This window comes from Melanerpes formicivorus, unplaced genomic scaffold (assembly GCF_026170545.1).
Source record: "Melanerpes formicivorus ecotype bairdi unplaced genomic scaffold, bMelFor1.0.p_v2 SCAF_8, whole genome shotgun sequence".
Classification (NCBI taxonomy): domain Eukaryota; kingdom Metazoa; phylum Chordata; class Aves; order Piciformes; family Picidae; genus Melanerpes; species Melanerpes formicivorus.
In genome coordinates this window covers 9,171,085-9,188,294 of record NW_027142360.1, presented here as the reverse complement: position 1 = coordinate 9,188,294, position 17,210 = coordinate 9,171,085, and the positions used below count along the sequence as shown (strand labels likewise).

The 17,210-nt window shown below is 44.3% G+C and overlaps 1 protein-coding gene across 14 annotated transcripts in view; it reads right to left on the bottom strand.

The window, feature by feature from the left end:
- C2CD5 (C2 calcium dependent domain containing 5) overlaps positions 1-11,268 on the bottom strand; it is a 59,848-nt gene extending 48,580 nt beyond the window's left edge. For 8 of the 14 annotated variants that reach the window (XM_068141945.1, XM_068141946.1, XM_068141948.1 and 5 more), the window contains exons 1-5: positions 11,045-11,196; positions 5,431-5,517; positions 4,573-4,744; positions 2,390-2,485; positions 1,376-1,531 (exon numbers count right to left, since the gene is read on the bottom strand). In XM_068141945.1, coding sequence (XP_067998046.1) covers positions 1,376-1,531; positions 2,390-2,485; positions 4,573-4,744; positions 5,431-5,517; positions 11,045-11,134 — 601 coding nt within the window. In that variant the 5' untranslated portion in view covers positions 11,135-11,196. Of the gene's footprint in view, positions 1-1,375; positions 1,532-2,389; positions 2,486-4,572; positions 4,745-5,430; positions 5,518-11,044 lie in introns of all 14 variants that reach the window. The other 6 variants (XM_068141950.1, XM_068141952.1, XM_068141949.1 and 3 more) reach the window with 3 other exon arrangements.
- Positions 11,269-17,210: the final 5,942 nt, after the last annotated feature.

Here is a 17,210-nt window from a genome sequence, read left to right as displayed (position 1 = left end):
CAGGGACATCCTCCACTAGATCAGGTTGTTTTGTCAAGCCTGACTTTGAGTATGTCCAGGGATGAAGCCTCAACTACCTCCATGGGCAACCTGTTGCACCAAATAGACAAAATGGGACACCAAATACACCACTCACACTGCAGACAGAAGTGCTGCTTCTCTGTTAGCTGTACAAAAAGATGGAAAGACTGCAGCTATGAGACCATGGTCTGCCATAGATGCTTTCTTAGCAAATTAAAAATAAAAATTAAAAAAAGAAAATATATAGCCAGACAGCCTTAGTAACACCAGGTGGCAAATACCATCTCTCTTCTGATGAAAATGAAAGATTTCCAAAATCCTCTGTTAATAAGCTGAAAAAGCCCGTCACAGAATAACCTCATAGTCCCAATATCAGTAACTTTAAGAAATCAAGTGGAAATTCATAGAATCCATAGGAATGGAAGGGATGTTAAAGATCATCTAGTTCCAACCCACCTGCCATGGGCAAGAACACCTTCTGCTAGAAAAGGCTGCTCAAACCCTCATCAGCCTGGCCTTGAACACCTCCAGGCAAAGGGCATCCACAGCTTCCCTGGGCAACCTGTTCCAGTGTCTCATCACCCTCACTGGAAAGAATGTCCTCCTAAACTCCAGTCTAAATCTGCACTCCTCAAACTTCAGTCCATTCCCTCTTGTCCTATCACTACAAGGCCCTGTAAAAAGTCCTTTCCTGGTTTTCCTGCAGGCCCCATTCAGATAATGGAGGACTGCTCTAAGTTCTCCTTGGAACCTTCACTTCTCCAGGCTGAACAGCCCCAATTCTCTCAGCCTGTCCCCATAGGGGAGGTTCTCTAAACCTCTGATCATCTTCATGCTCCTCTTCAAATCCCCCTCACAGCAGCTCCATGTTCCTCATATGCTTGAGGCCCCAGAGGTGAACACAGTACTTCAGGTGAGGTCTCGCAGGAGCAGAGTAGCAAGGCAGAATCACCTCCCTCAACTTGCTGGCCACTTCTTTTGATGAAGCCCAAGATGTGATTATACTTCAAAGTAGTTCAAAGGGAATGGAGTAGTTCTGCAACTTGAGTCAAAATTCCAGTAATACTCCTCATATAGATTAAGAACATCTTCAACAGAAGTTTCACAGGTTTCTGTGACCTTGCTATAAACAACCAACAAATTAGATAGCAGCATGGCCTCAGCAAGGAGGAAGTCAGCCATACCAGCTATCAGCAATGACATTAGAACCTTTTAAAACAGAAGACGCTGTGAACTGAAAAAAAATAGGCATAATTAATATCAGAAATCATACACAATCTTAAGTGAGTCACTTGTTTTAACACTGAGTATTTTTTAAAGCAGCAATAATCATTGCAGTCTATGTGTTTAATACCTGACATGAGTGAAATAAGCCTTTGTCTAGCCTCATTTGACGCCCTTGGTGTACGAATTCGGTCTATCCACTGGTACTCTGGGTCTTCATTAACTACCAGTTCTTCCACAAATCCATGAATTATCACTGCTCTGTAACACTTAGGAATAGATGTAGCTGTTTAAAAATATAAACAAAAATCAGAATCAATCACATAAAATATGCAAGGCATGAATCTATAAGCCAAGAATTGCACACACACACAAAAAGATTCCAGAAAGTAACCCAGTGCATCACAGTATCACAGTATAACTAAGGTTGGAAGAGACCTCGAGGATCATAGAGTCCAACCTATCAACACAGACTTAATGACTAGACTGTGGCACCAAGTGCCACATCCAATCTCCTCTTGAACACCTCCAGGGACGGTGACTCCACCACCTCCCTGGGCAGCACATTCCAATGACAGACAACTTGCTCGGTGAAGAACTTCCTCCACACCTCGAGCCTAAACCTCCCCTGGCGCAGCTTGAGACTGTGTCCCCTTGTTCTGGTGCTGGTTGCCTGGGAGAAGAGACCAATCCCTTCCTGGCTACAACCACCTCCCAGGTAGTTGTAGAGGGCAATGAGGTCTCCCCTGAGCCTCCTCTTCTCCAGGCTAAACAACCCCAGCTCCCTCAGCCTCTCCTCACAGGGCTTGTGTATCAGTTAGAATATGTACATTTACTTTGTGCCTCTTTACAAGGACCTGTGCACAAAATAACACAACTTGTGTGCGCACGTGTATTGAAATGACACTTAAGAAAGGTAAAGGGTGGGGGGAGATAATTATTTCCTATGTTTTGAAATATGAACAGTAAAAACTTAAAAAAGAAGAGCGAACAACACTTCTCCACATTTGTTACTGCCTTCAATATAATTTCTACTGGGCTTATGCCATGAGCTGGTGAAAGAAGGGAAACTGACAGAATGTGTAGGAAAGAAGTGGAGAGGGAGGAAGTTTTCTGCTGAAATAAACTTTTCTCCTCTACTTACTGCAAAAAAATTTGACTCCACAGGATGACTGCCTAAATCTGTTTAAATCATTGAAGAGATCTACTTTCACCACCACATTGATCTCCCCACGTATACCTACGAATAAAAAAACATGAAAAATAAGAGATGTATCAGGAAAAAATAATTACAAAAGTAGTCCTATTAATTATGCCCTTTTATTAGCAATTAACACACTTTCTATTAACAGTTTCTGCAAAGAATGTACTGTAACTCTGCTAGAATTGTTCTGTTCAACTGGCACTTCCCATGCCAGTTTGAACCTGGGCCAGAGCAGCAGGAAGAAGTTTCCTTGTCATCTCCTTGCTGTCTTATAGGAAGTTTCTAATTCTGCCAAGCCTTTGAGGCTGAAGTTATGCAAGTAACAGTCCAAACAGGACTTTAGAAGAAAAATGGCACTGTTAAAGAGAAGCCATCAGCCTCCTGATATTGGAGTGTGCAAGTGCTTCTCTGCTCCTTTGCCCTGCACCATCAGTGCGGGAAGGGTACAAAAATCACTATTTAAGGACTGTGACTGTCTCAAGACACCCTTAGCACAAGAGGCTGGAAGTACTATGTGCTAGAGTCATGCCCACCTCAAAAACCTCTGACCAACACCAAAAGGCTTTTACATGTTCTCCCTGAAATGGTTTTTAAATCACAGTAAAGCTGCACTGAAGGTTCAACTCAATCAGAAGATTTATGGCTCTTTCTAGAACCACAAAGTGGCACAGTAAATGTTTCTAAAATACTCTGACTATGACAAGGAAAGTATAAAAATAAGGGATTACAGACTCTTTATATAAAGCTTCATTTTTGGCCCCAATTAAACCTCAATAATGGAGTATTTCCTCAACATAGAGCCATTGCTTCTAGATTTTTCTACTTTCCTGTGCTGAGCTGCTTCTTTTTTCCACTTCTTTTTTCCCCACCCAGTAACAAATCCATTTTGCATATTACAGGTTCTGACATATTGAGGACTAAAATTCTTGAGGAGTCTGATCTCTAGTGTCTTCAGAAGCCTGTATCACAGGAGTATATGACACTCAGACAAAAGCATTCGAGTTGGAGACTGAATTTGGGAATAGAATCACCTAATTTATGTTCCAAAATGCCAACAGAAAGAAGACTTCAGTCACTACAGGAGGAAGTGCTTCAGGTTTAATTAATTTTACAAGTAGTGAGGAAAAAGAAATTGCACTCAGAATGATTGTCTACAAACAAAGATGAACAGAAAAACAGTAGATGCCTCCTTAAAAAAAAAATAGTCGATCAGGATAATTAGCAACTACTGCAGAAAAGTTAATTTCTAATTTTACTTAAATTAGATTAAAAAAACCCAAACTGTGAAATACTAAAGGATCTAGAAAAAATATAGAGAAATCTAATTCTCTCTGACATACAAGTTGGACATATCCCAAGGCAAGTGTTCACCTTATTTTACTTCAGAAAAAAAAAGGTATGATGGGAAAATATGAATAAACAGGTAAGAAAAATACACACAGTACTTCTCCAAAAACTCTTCAGTATAACAGTTTTAAATATGAATAGATAATAAACCAGGGTGGCAATGATAAACACAGAGATGTTCTGCAATACGGCATCCAAGCAGCAAGCTACTTGCTGTAAGTCAACCTTGATTTTCTGGGACAAAACTTCTCTTTCACTAAAAGCAAAGGCAAAAATACCATTAACTTCACCTCAGACCTTCAAGACATTCTGATGAAATCTGTCTAGCACTGAGAGTACTTTCAGCAGAGAAAAGGAATTTCATCCTGTACTTTATGTTGAAGACATGTCACATCCTGTCCTTTCATCTCAAGTAAAGTTTATCCAACATCCCAGGAAGGCACAGCCCAAGTGACTTCAGCACAAGCATATTCTTTTAGTAAACATGTGGCAGTTGGAGAGGTGTGTTTGGGACTTTTTGTTTAATCTGAATTTTGCAGTAACTATTTTAAATACCACAAGTTCTGTGGAAGGTGTTCTGCCAAGCACTAGTCTGATTTACCATGCCAGAAATTCTCTCCTGCCAGAAATAAGGCAAACAATGCCAGAAAAACAGCTTTCCACCTCCCAAGGCTAAAAGTATTACAAAGTTCTGAAAACAGCTTACAGAAATGAAGACCAAAAATCAGATTACATTTCAAACAACATTGCTTCACTTTCAAACTGGCAAATCTTACCATGAATGGTATCATAAATGGGAAACCATCCTGAAATAACTGTAGCTGCTTCACTGTAGAGCAAAGGATCAATATCTATGTACACTTTGCCAATGGCATCATTAGCACTGTAGGTATCGTGATCGAGAACTGTGATCTGGAGAGGCTCATCTTGTAGCTCTTCATCATCTACCTAGAAGCAAAGATTTACATGGAATTGGAGCATTTTTCTTTTAAATGTGGAGAAACACTACTAAAAAAACAATGTAATAAAGAGGAGAATTACAGAGACAAATCTGTGATTTCAATTTCCTGAACCCAAATAATGCATTCACTTATTTTGATTTTACCCTTCACAGACTGGTAAGATCCTGGAACCAGAGTTATCACTGGGAGAACAACAGAAAAGCAAGATGACAGTGACTACACAAAATTAAGATAAAGCATCTTATAGGACTGTTATACCCTGAAGTTATGATTATTGGTCTTTCTAAACTGGTCAGTGGCTTAAAATAATTTGTAAGGCATTTTATACAACCTGCTGTAAACATTCAGTAACTTCACACATGCACTTTCCTACACAAATGCAATTATCCATCTGCAGGTACTTTAACTGTGTTGTAGGACAGAGTTTTGTGTGAAAGTCACAAACCAGGAATCAGGTTTGCTAAATGCAATAAGATGGCTCATGTAAGTGTTTGCAGAAATAGAACATGTAGTCTTGCAAGGTGTAACTGTAGGTAGATAGGTTTTGCAGATAGCAGAAATACATGTTACTCCTCAAACCCCATTTTCTACCTGAAATGAAATGACTGCATTAAGGGGCCCTAATCCAGAGTGTCTCTACAGATACAGGCAAACTCTTTAAAAAACACTTACTTCAAATTTGAACCACTCAGAATTCCACTGAGGATTAAGTGATTTGGGATACACATCTGTCTTAAATGTTGTATTTCCAAATTTTACCTAGAAACACAAGAGATGCACAGTTAATAATCAATATTAATACATTTGGAAACTCATCACATTACATACTGTCACAGTCCAACAGTGGGCAACTTGGCAGAGCTTAACTCCCTTGTGTTCCAGCTGGTCCTCATATATCAGAGAGGCTGGGAGCAACAGAGCTTAACTCCTGTTTGGTGCCCAACTGGACCTTTAACGTGACTAACTTGACACTCTCGAGCACAGAATTAAAACTCAAATTTCTTCCTTATCTCCAGTCTAAAAATGGCATGGCATGGCATGGCAAAGAACTTCTTCCTAACATCCAGTCTAAACCTCCCCTGGTGCAGCTTGAGACTGTGTCCCCTTGTTCTGTCACAAGTTGCCTGGGAGAAAAGACTAACCCTCACCTGGCTATAACCTCCCTTCAGATAGTTGTAGAGAGCAATAAGGTCTCCCCTGAGCCTCCTCTTCTCCAGGCTAAGCAAGCCCAGCTCCCTCAGCCTTTCCTCATAGGGCTTGTGTTCTAATCCCCTCACCAGCTTTGCTGCCCTTCTCTGGACCCATTCCAGCAATTCAACATCTTTCCTAAACTGAGGGGCCCAGGACTGGACACAGCACCTCATCAGTTTCTATTCCTTTCTTAAGATACAGAAAATTCTAGAAAGCATGTAGGCAAAAAGCACAGAGGGACTACATATCTATACACATTCCTCTCTACATATCCATGCAACCTCCAGTGACTGAAGACTGAATATTCTCCATACTGATTAATGCACCTTCAACCATATGGAAGCCTATTTCAGGAATCTCCAGAGAAGTCTATTTCAGGATGACCCTGTTTGGTTGTTTTGTTTTAAAAAAGAAGGAAGCAAAACTGAATGTCTGTGATGCTCCCTGCAAAAGCCTTCATTTTGCTGCAGCTTTCATTCCAAACGATTTATGAACACCTGTTCTCCAAATAATAAGCACTACTTACAAATACATAGTTATGGTACTGAATTAATTCAAGATATTTAAGAAAATTAGAATATTTACATAAAAGAAATACTGCAGTTAAAGACAGGAGCCCTGCAGAAAAGGACATGGGAGTTCTGGTACACAAGAACCTACACAGGAGCCAATAGTGTGCACTTCTGCAGCCCAGGCCAATAACATCCTGGGCTGCATCAAAGGCAGTGTGGCCAGAAGGTCAAGGTGCTTCTGCTCCTCTGCTCTAGTGAGACTTCACCTGGACTGCTGTGTCCAGCTCTGAAGCCCTCAACACAGGAATGACATAGACCTGATGGAGAAGGTCCAGAAGAAGGCCACAAAGATGATCAAGGGGCTGGAACACCTCTCCTGTGAGGACAGCCTGAGGGGGCTGGGGTTGTGCAGCCTGGAGAAAAGACGACTCCAAGGAGACCTAATAGCAGCCTTCCAGTAGCCCAAGGGGCCTACAAGAAGGCTGCAGTGGGACTGTTTGCAAAGGCCTGCAGTGATAGGATGAGGGGCAATGGTTGGAAATGAGATTTAGATTGGATGTTAGGAACAAGTGCTGTGACGGTGGTGGAATACTGCAACAGGTTGCCCAGGAAAGTAGCTGAGGCGCTATTTCTGGAAATATTCAAGGTCAGATTCAACAAGGTTCTGAGCAAGCTGACCTAGTGGAGGATGTCCCAGCTGACTGCAGGGCGGTTGGACTATATGACCTTTGGACATCCCTTCCAACCCAACCTTTCCATGATTCTAGAATTTTCAGTGCTGGGTTTTGTTGTTTCTTGTTGTTTTTGTTGGGAGGTTTGAGGTTTTTTGTTTGTTTGGGTAGGTTTTTTGTTGTCATTGGGTTTGGGGTTTTTGTTTGTTTGTTTGAGGTTTTCTGGGTTTTTTTCTTACTATTAATCTTAATGGGATTTAGGAGACTAAACGAAGGCTTCACTTTGGAAAACTGTATAGCAATTTTTTAACACTCTTGCTCAGGAGAGTATTAAGTAAAGGCTTTACACCTTTCAGTGACATGGTGATTATTTTGTATAGATGCATACCTCAACTCTAAGCAGCCTACAATTGCCTAAGTACACCCAGTTAATTCAGTAAATCTAAAGCACTGCAGGACTACGAGTTCACACTGAGCTCTATACCCATAACCATACATACCTCAGTCAACAGAGCTCTGTACAAAATTTGTGACCAAAGAAACAAACAAACAAAAAATAATAATTAAGCCTCCCTCACCCTAATTAGATTCAACAGACAGTAATGCTTTTCAAAAAGAGGTTACTTCACAGTAAGCTCTAAAGGTAAAAGCCAGAGTGGTATGAAAACACAGGGCTAAGCAACCTCGGTGTAAATTAGATATAAATCATCCAGCTAATCAAAAGGGAGAGGGGTGGAGGCAGTCTTTGTGCATTAAAAAAAATAACAGCACCACCACGTAGGATGTTTACTCATCACACAAAGCAGTAAAAGTGATACTGACACAAGTTTTAAACTGAGCCACCTTATATACTAGAGGCTGCCAAGACACAAAAGCCCAGAGCTCCACCCAACCTATTTTCACATGTTATCTAGGGAGTAAATTAGCTCCCTTGGAGTCCCAGGCAGCTCTAACTGAACTTTTCCATGTAGTCAAGCTAGTTCATTAAAGCCAGTAGAGATAATCAAGCACTACACTGCTGTCTGCTGTACAAATTTAGAAGCAGAATTATGGAAGAAATGATGCCAATTTCCTCCAGATCATAAATGCTGGCAAAGTTCAAGTTATGCACAACCTGAGCCAAGCAAGATCTCTGAAGTATTTTCTCATCTTCTTTTCTAATTCTAGATTTACATTAGAAAATTTAACAAGGAAATTAAAGGCTAGTAATCAACTGGTAAATATTGTATATTGTGTATATATTCATTGCATTTCATTCTGCTTGTAAATACAGCCCTTTCCCGTTTTGCTAGACTGAGTTAGCTGTGGTTTGTGTGTGGGGGGAGAATTGACCTTTTCTCACCACCAGACATTACTTCAGCTTTTTGATTAAGTGAAAAGGTTTTCTAAAGGTTTTCAGCAACCTTACACTCAGAAATAGAACAATACTTCCATCTTAATTTATTTTACCATAACTCTCACCTGATGTCTTGCCTACTCCATACTTGGTAAGGGCAGTTCCCCACCTTTCCAAGGAACACTCCTAAAAGCAAGGCTCCATCTACATATTTCTTTAGCCTTATTTGCGCCAAGACATTCATGAAACTGCACCTTAATCCAGATAAGCAAATTGGTCTTTCTGAAAAATTTTATTTTCCTTTTTTTTGCTAAGCTACTTTTTAACCAGATTAATTTTCAAATCTGTTTTGGCTCAGATGGAGCAGAGTTGGCCCCAAGCAAGCACCAGTAGAGGAGAGCTGTTTCTCCTGAAGGCAGCTTAAAAACAATCCAAATGAAACTCATCAGAGAACATTATTTCCTATCCCTGTTTTCCCTGCCTTCTAATAGCACACATTAAGTTGCCACAGGCTGCCAATTAATCAGGTTTAAAAATTACAAGAGAAATGCTTATACAGTAAAAACTCACTGATGAAACACCTGAAACCAAACACTGAAATATTGTTTAAATGACTGTCGTTCATGTAGTAAAACAGAACTGTGTACTATGTTAGCTCCATTAAAAAGCATATGAGAAATACATTTTCACTTTATTAGCAATTTGCTGTCCCACTAAGCAGTGTACTTATTGTCTGAAGTCAATGAAATTTTTAAGCACCAAAGCAAATCAGGATCTACATACCCAAACTTTATTTTTACATTGTCAGACTTTTCAAGCTACACAGTTCTTGAAAGACATTCTGTCTTCACAGAAGCACAGAGGTTGGAGGAGACCTCTGGGGATCACCTAGACTAAACCCCCTGGTAAAGCAGGATCACCTAGTGCAGGTTGTCCAGGACTGCACACAGAAGGGTTTTGAAAGTCTCCAGAGCAAACTCCACAACATCTGAGCAGCCTGTTCCAATGATCTGGCAACTCACAGGGAAGATTTTCCTTATGTTCAGATAGAACTTCCTGTCTTCCAGTTTGAGCCCACTGCCCTTTGCCTTGTGCCTTGGCACCACTGAAAAGAGTCTGGCCCCATCCTCTTAACACCTGTCCTCTAGATATTGATAAGCACTGACAAGATCCCTTCTGTCTTCTCCAGGCTAAAAAGACCCAGGTATCTCAGCCTTTCCTTGTAGAATAGATGCTCCAGTCCCTTCATCATCTTCATAGCCCTTCACTGCGTTCTCTCCAGTAGCTCTTTGTCCTTCTTGAACTGAGAAGCACAGAAGTGGAAAGAGGACCCCAGACATGGCCTTACTAGGTCAGAGCAAAGTGGCTGAACCTCACTTGCCATGATGGCCATATTCCTCCTAAAGCACTCCAGGATACCACTGGCCTTCTCGGCCACAAGGGCACACTGCTGGCTCATGCTTAATTTGTTGTCCACTTGTTGTCTTCCAACTTGAATACCAGTACCACGCCAACCTCAATCACTATTTGTGGTACAAGCATGCATTTATATTGCATCCCACTGTTAAAGAGCTCCTTGCTTTTTCTGAAAGCATTTCTGAACCTATGGAATGTTACTGAAATGTTTTTCAGTTACTCCCATTGGAAATAATGAATCATGTCAGCTTATTTTACAATCCCTTCCTAAGAAACGCCCTATCTATTGCCTCTTAAACTGCATGATTGTAAGGACGGCTGAGGTTAGATACCTTTGGTGTAATGCCACGATTTAAATACATAAACAATGTTTAGCGCTTGTCCAATACAAATTCTCTCTGAAAATATTTCAGTATTTTGTGTACATTAAACAGAAGGATTAATATCGACCTTAAAAGTAACGCCTGTACAACCGCTCTGCCCTTCCTATAGTCAGAGAAACAAATTACTTTAAGCGTTCCTTTTCCTACTTCTCCGTCCTCCTTGTACACACCTAATGAATTGCTGAAATGGATTCCATCCTGCTGTCCTATTAACAAGAGCCATTCACTAACAGCCTTCAGCCAGAACAGGCTGAAAGAGAGCTGGGTAACTTTAAAGCACCACTAAAATTCTGCATGGCTGTCAGATAAAAGAATCAGACTCACGAGTAAACAATAAACCGATTAAGAAACATCTCCGCAGACTTAGGGTGCTCCTTGTTATTTTCGCAGCCCCTCTGCGGACCACGCTCGCCCGCCTGGCCCCAGCCAGGGCTGGCCTGCCCTCCCCACGGAGAGGGTACATGAACCAGCCAACGGAACCGCTCTCCGGCCGAGCCTGGAGGCAACAAACGCGCCCCAGGGGGAGACCACCGAGGAGAGCCGCAGTCGGCAGCGTTCATGCAGCGCTCCGCGGTGCGTGGTACGTGACCGCAGCTGCAACTGTCAACGCACGGCAGACAGGACAGAGTCCCCGCGCCCAGGGTCGTCTCGGCGAGGCCGGGCAGGTGCCTCAGCCCCGCGGGCCCAAGACAGGAGCCAGAGGGGCCGCCTTCCTCTTCCTCCTCCACCCCCGCCCCCGCGGCACAGCGCCCCTCCCCTCCCCTCCCTCCCGCAAACCTCTACAAAGGCGTCGGTCAGGTCACTGGCGCGGTCCATCACTGGCAAATGGCGCCCTGCCACGATTTTGACCTTCAGCTTTCCCGGCATCTTCCTCCACCTCCCCCCGGCTGCAGGGAGAAAACAGCGCGTGCCCCATGCAGCAGCAGCGGCGAGCTGGCGGGGGAGCGGGCGCGCATGCGCCACGGCAGGCAACGGTCTGCGGCTGCCTGCCCATACCCGGCGCCGCTGCACGGACCCGGCGCCGCAACGACCGCCGGGCACGCGCGCTGTGACGCAACCCAGCGGGGAGGGGACGGCAGCAGGACGCATGCGCCGCTTAGTGGGTCACTGCTGCAAGCGGCCGGTGAAGGAACGGGGATGCGAGCGGCTAGGCGGTTCTCCGTCCCTGCTGTCGCCGTCAGCGATAGGGCCCCGTGCCGTGCAGCTTGTTTCTGCTGGTAGCGTCCCACTCCTACGCTAAGATGGTGCCGTGGGCGCGGAGACCCGGCTTGAAGTTGAACGCCGGCACCTTGATGGGTTCTGTGCTAGCGCTGCAGCGGCCCTTCCAAGGGAAGTCAGGGTGCTTGAGCGCTGAGTCATCGATGCGCAGGGCTGGGGCTGTCACCAGCCCGCTTGCAGTCGGACAGGGACCGCTCGGTGCCTCTTCCCCCTGTCCAGCCTGCGGCTCTCCGGCACGCGGAGCCGGGTGTCACGCAAGGCGCCGTGGAGGCTGTGCCTCGGGAGCTGCCTCCTGGCCGGCACGATGCGCTGCCCGAGCCCTGCTAGCGGCTCCCGTGGCTTGCGCCTGCTCTGCCGCCAGCCTTGCCCGAGGACGAAGCCGATACAGTCTCAAGCTTGAGGACCCTTTAAAGGGGAGGTGTGGAACATGTATGCATCTCCAGCCTCTCGGTGAGAGTCCTTTAAGGGATTTAAACCAAATCTCATGGTTTTGGAGGATTATTTTTTTCTTAAAGACAAATATTTGGAGTATTTGAGGGATTATGAATAGATTAAATGGAATTTAGTTATCAGAAATAGGATCCGATATGGTTCTTGTAGCCAGGTTTTGACTTTTTGATGCCTGAAAAGCTGTTTGTTTAAGTAATAACGCTGTAGAAGCTTGGGGCAAACCAGAGGAGTGAGGCTGGCCAGGGGTTACATCAGGTGTGTGCCTACAGGTGCGAGTCTGGGAATAGGAAACCAGGTTGGATGAGAATTTGGGGGTCACGGGTTGTACTGCTGGCATGGTTGTGAAGGGAAATATAAAGGAACCCTTGTTTTGATTAAGCGGTCCCCAGGTGTTGAGCCAAATAGTAGATCTGGTTAGATTAATTTCCCTTCTTTCTAATCTTACAAAAAGACTAAATAATGTTAGGGGCTGGAATGTGATACTGCAAGCACAAACCATATGAATGAAATACAGTAGTGTGGGGGACAACAATGCAGTGTTAGGAAGAGCTTTGGCTATCTGTCCTCCAGCTGGCTGCATTTGCCCTTGCTAGCATAGGTCTTCATCTCATTCACTTGTTCTGAAGTTATCTTTGAAATAATTCATGCTGTTGCTAGTATGCATGATCAGTAAAATAGAAACAGTCTAGGTGTTTCTTCCTCATTCATTTGTGTTGAGTGGAGTACTGGACTGTATCCTGCTTCTCAGGCAGTATAGCTGTAGACCAAAGAGCTAGTAAAGGAATCAAAATCAGAAATCACGCTGCTAATGTGAGAGTTTTAGTTTCGACCAGAAACATGCTTTTTGGATGAAATAGGACCTCACTTGATTAAATGTTGTTTTGGCTCACATAATCAAGGAGTTACAGAGCCATTTCACTTGGGTAAGACTGAACTAGCAACCCACCATCTATATTCTAGATGAGCATCTGGGCTATGGCATCTAGCTAAAACTTGTAATAAATTAAACCCTTTGAACTTCATATGGTGTGAGTGCCAGGTCCTCAGCACTGTTTCACCTTAAAGATGGGCCATTGACCCATTATATTACTCATATGGCCAAGGGCTCAGGTCCAGCCAACATGGATTTAGGAAGGGCAGGTCCTGCCTCTCCAACCTGATCTCCTTCTATGATCAGGTGACCCGTCTGGTGGACGTGGGGAGGCCTGTGGATGTGGTCTACCTGGACTTCAGCAAGGCCTTTGACACTGTCCCCCACAGCAAACTGCTGGCTAAGTTGTCAGCTCGTGGCTTGGACCACTACACTCTGTGCTGGGTTAGGAACTGGCTGGAAGGCCGGGCCCAGAGAGTGGTAGTGAACAGTGCTACATCCAGCTGGCGGCCAGTCACTAGTGGTGTGCCCCAGGGATCAGTGCTGGGCCCCGTTCTCTTTAACATCTTCATTGATGATCTGGATGAGGGGGTCGAGTCAGTCATCAGCAAGTTTGCAGATGACACCAAGTTAGGGGCAGATGTTAGTCAGTTAGAGGGTAGAAAGGCTCTGCAGAGGGACCTCAACCGACTGGACACATGGGCAGAGTCCAATGGGATGGCATTCAACAAGTCCAAGTGCCAGGTGCTGCACTTTGGCTACAGCAATCCCATGCAGAGCTACAGGCTGGGGTCGGAGTGGCTGGAGAGCTCCCAAACAGAGAGAGACCTGGGGGTGCTGATTGACAGCCACCTGAATATGAGCCAGCAGTGTGCCCAGGTGGCCAGGAGGGCCAATGGCATCCTGGCCTGCATTAGGAATAGTGTGGCCAGCAGGAGCAGGGAGGTCATAGTGCCCCTGTACTCTGCTTTGGTTAGGCCGCACCTTGAGTACTGTGTCCAGTTTTGGGCCCCTCAGTTTAAGAAGGACATCGAAATACTTGAACGTGTCCAGAGAAGGGCAACGAGGCTGGGGAGAGGCCTTGAGCACAAGCACTATGAGGAGAGGCTGAGGGAGCTGGGATTGTTTAGCCTGGAGAAGAGGAGGCTCAGGGGTGACCTCATTGCCCTCTACAACTACTTGAAGGGTGGTTGTAGCCAGGAAGGGGTTGGTCTCTTCTCCCAGGCACCCAGCACCAGAACAAGGGGACACAGTCTCAGGTTGCGCCAGGGGAGGTTTAGACTCAAGGTGAGGAGGAAGTTCTTCACCGAGCGAGTCATTCGTCATTGGAACAGGTTGCCCAGGGAGGTGGTGGAGTCACCGTCCCTGGAGGTGTTCAAGAGGAGATTGGACGTGGCACTTGGTGCCATGGTCTAGTTATGAGGTCTGTGTTGATAGGTTGGACTCGATGATCCTCGAGGTCCTTTCCAACCTATGTTATACTGTGTGATACTGTGATTAACATAGCCATTCCTGTGTCTTAATTTTCCTATTAGTATAAAGCTACCCAGCAGAAGATGGGACTACAAAAAAAAAAAAACATGTTCTTTGTTGCCCTTGATAGATAGAGCATTGTTTGGCTTTTGTGAATTTATGGTGTACTGCTTTATAGCCCAAGTTTTAGGGAGTGTTAAGATTGTGTTCTTGACCACAAATAAGTAAAAACAATGTTAAAGCAAACTTTGTATTCATTTTTCTATCAAAACACGTGCCTTTGCTTCTTTTGCTAGGTAAGTTGTGATTGGATGGAGAGACATGTCTTTTCAAATAAAGATAATAGAATATGCGGTCTGAAATAACAAAGAGAGAACTAGGAATCAGGAGCACAAAAGGGGAGGTTGTCAGAAAATGTTTCCAATTTGTTGGAAAACGTTTCCAAATTTTGCTTGGCTGGGGCAGCTTGTGCCATCTCAGCAATTTGACCTCACCCTTACTGCCTGTAACTAGCAAAGAGTCTTGGCATCTGTGTCACCGAAGCCCCCCGCATAGATGGTATATGCCCTGTGGACTCTTCCTTGATGCAAATAAAGTTTTGCAGGACTCCTCTGCCTCCTTTGTGAACATTGACCTCTAGCGATGCAAGTTTTCTGAACAAATTAGAATTAACCAGGTTGAAAAAGACCTTTGAGATCAAGTCCAACGTATCATCCAACACTGTATAATCAACTAAACCATGGCACCAAACGCCTCATCTAGTCTCCTCCTAAACACCTCCAATGATGGTGTCTCCACCACCTCCCTGAACAGCCCATTCCAATGGCCAATCACTCTTTCTGTGAAGAACTTCTTCCTAACATTCAGCCTAAACCTCCCCTGGTGCAGCTTGAGACTGTGTCCTCGTCTGGTGCTGGTTGCCTGGGAGAAGAGACCAACCCCCTCCTGGCTACAGCCTCCCTTCAGGTAGTTGTAGACAGCAATAAGGTCTCACCTGAGCCTTCTCTTCTCCAGGCTAAGCAATCCCAGCTCCCCCAGCCTCTCCTCATAGGCTTGTGCTCCAAGCCCCTCACCAGTTTTGTTGCCCTTCTCTAGACTCGTTCCAGTAACTCAACATCCTTCCTAAACTGAGGGGCCCAGAACTGGACACAGTACTCAAGGTGTGGCCTAAGCAGTGCTGAGTACAGGGGCAGAATGACCTCCCTGCTCCTGCTGGCCACACTGTTCCTGATACAGGCCAGGATGCCATTGGCCTTTTTGTCCACCTGGGCACACTGCTGGCTCATGTTCAGCCTACTATCAACTAGTTCTCCCAGGTCCCTTTCTGCCTGGCCACTCTCCAGCTACTCTGACTCCAGCCTGTAGCTGGCCAATGTGTAGAACTCGGCACTTAGATGTGTTAAATCTCATGCCCTTGGACACTGCCCAGCTGTCCAGCCTGTCAAGGTCACCCTGCAGAGCTCTCCTACCCTATAACAGATCAACACCTGCCCCCAGCTTGGTGTCATCTGCAAACTTACTGATGAATGCCACAGCTGGGGAACACTGTGTGGCTCCTGCAATTTTACAGCATGTCTTGTGATGTGTAGGAAATTCTTTGTTTCTGAGGACATGAATCCTTGTAAAATAAATTCTTCAATTTGGAAGAGGAATTTCCAGCCCATTGAACAAGAGATTGAAACTGCCTTGTACACTATAAGCAAAAAGACACAAGTGTAGTTCAGTTCTGTTTCTTTAAAGATGAAGAAGTCGCTCTACCAAACATGTTTGTGATGCCAAGGTCTTCCTAACCCCTTCTGTATTCTCTGAACACACCAAACAAAAATCTGGAGTTCTTTATTTTTCACAGAAGATTACACAACTTGCCTGAGTAAGTAAGGGCTTGTTAATTCAGCCAATACCTGGCTAAATGAACTACAACAGCAACAGTCTGGGACAATCCTTAAGCAACTCAAGCATTGTTCTACCAGATGCTTGCTGAAAGGGAAACATTTAAGACAACATCTAGTATGGTAAACTCTTACAGGCAGGTTCTTGTAAACCAGCAGCACTCTTAAAGACCTGTCTAATCTTCCCAGGCAATGCTCCTCAATATTTATTCTCAGACTTTTCAAAAAGATTTGTCTAGAGTTAAAATGGTGAGGATTTCCTTTTTGTGATGAAATACATATGAGTTCTTGTCTTACCCACTCAATCTAGAGAACAAATTACTCTTTTAGAAAGAGATAGAAGGGTTACTGGATTAGACTTGTAATAACTGATACATATTACTTTAGGGGATGTTTTTGTTGTTGTTTCATTTATAGCATCTGGGCCGACAGAATCCACAGGTTAATTACCTGCTTGGGGAAAAATATCTGCTTTTTATTAAGTTATAAACTGATTTTGCTTGTGTACTCCTGTGTCTTACAAGAAAGGAGGAAGAATTGTTCCCTTTACTCCTGCAAAGTTTTTAATGGATATTTTTTACAGTGTTCTTCCTGTGTTGAGGGCTCCAGGGCTGGATCCTGTACTCCAGGTGAGGCCTGTCCATCTGCTGGTCACACTCCTTTTGATGCAGCTTGGGATACCATTGGTCTTATGGGCTGCAAGTGCATATTGTTGGCTCATGTCCAGCTTCTCATCCTCCAGCACCCCCAGTCCTTTTCTGCAGGGCTGCTGTCACTTTCATCATGCCTCAGCTTGTATTGATATTGAGGATTATCCCAACCTGGGTGCAGGACCAAAGATGTGGTGGGTTGTGTCTTAAGCATGGGAGGGAATGCTTTTTGATTATGTTACATTGAATTGATGTAGGCAAAATTGAATTTAAAAGTGTTTTGGGTTTTGCTTGGTTTGGACTCTTTTTTAGAGAGTTGAAACACACCAGAGAGACTTTCTATCTGCTTCTGCTTGTTAGCGTTCACAGAACATACATACCAGCTCCATTTC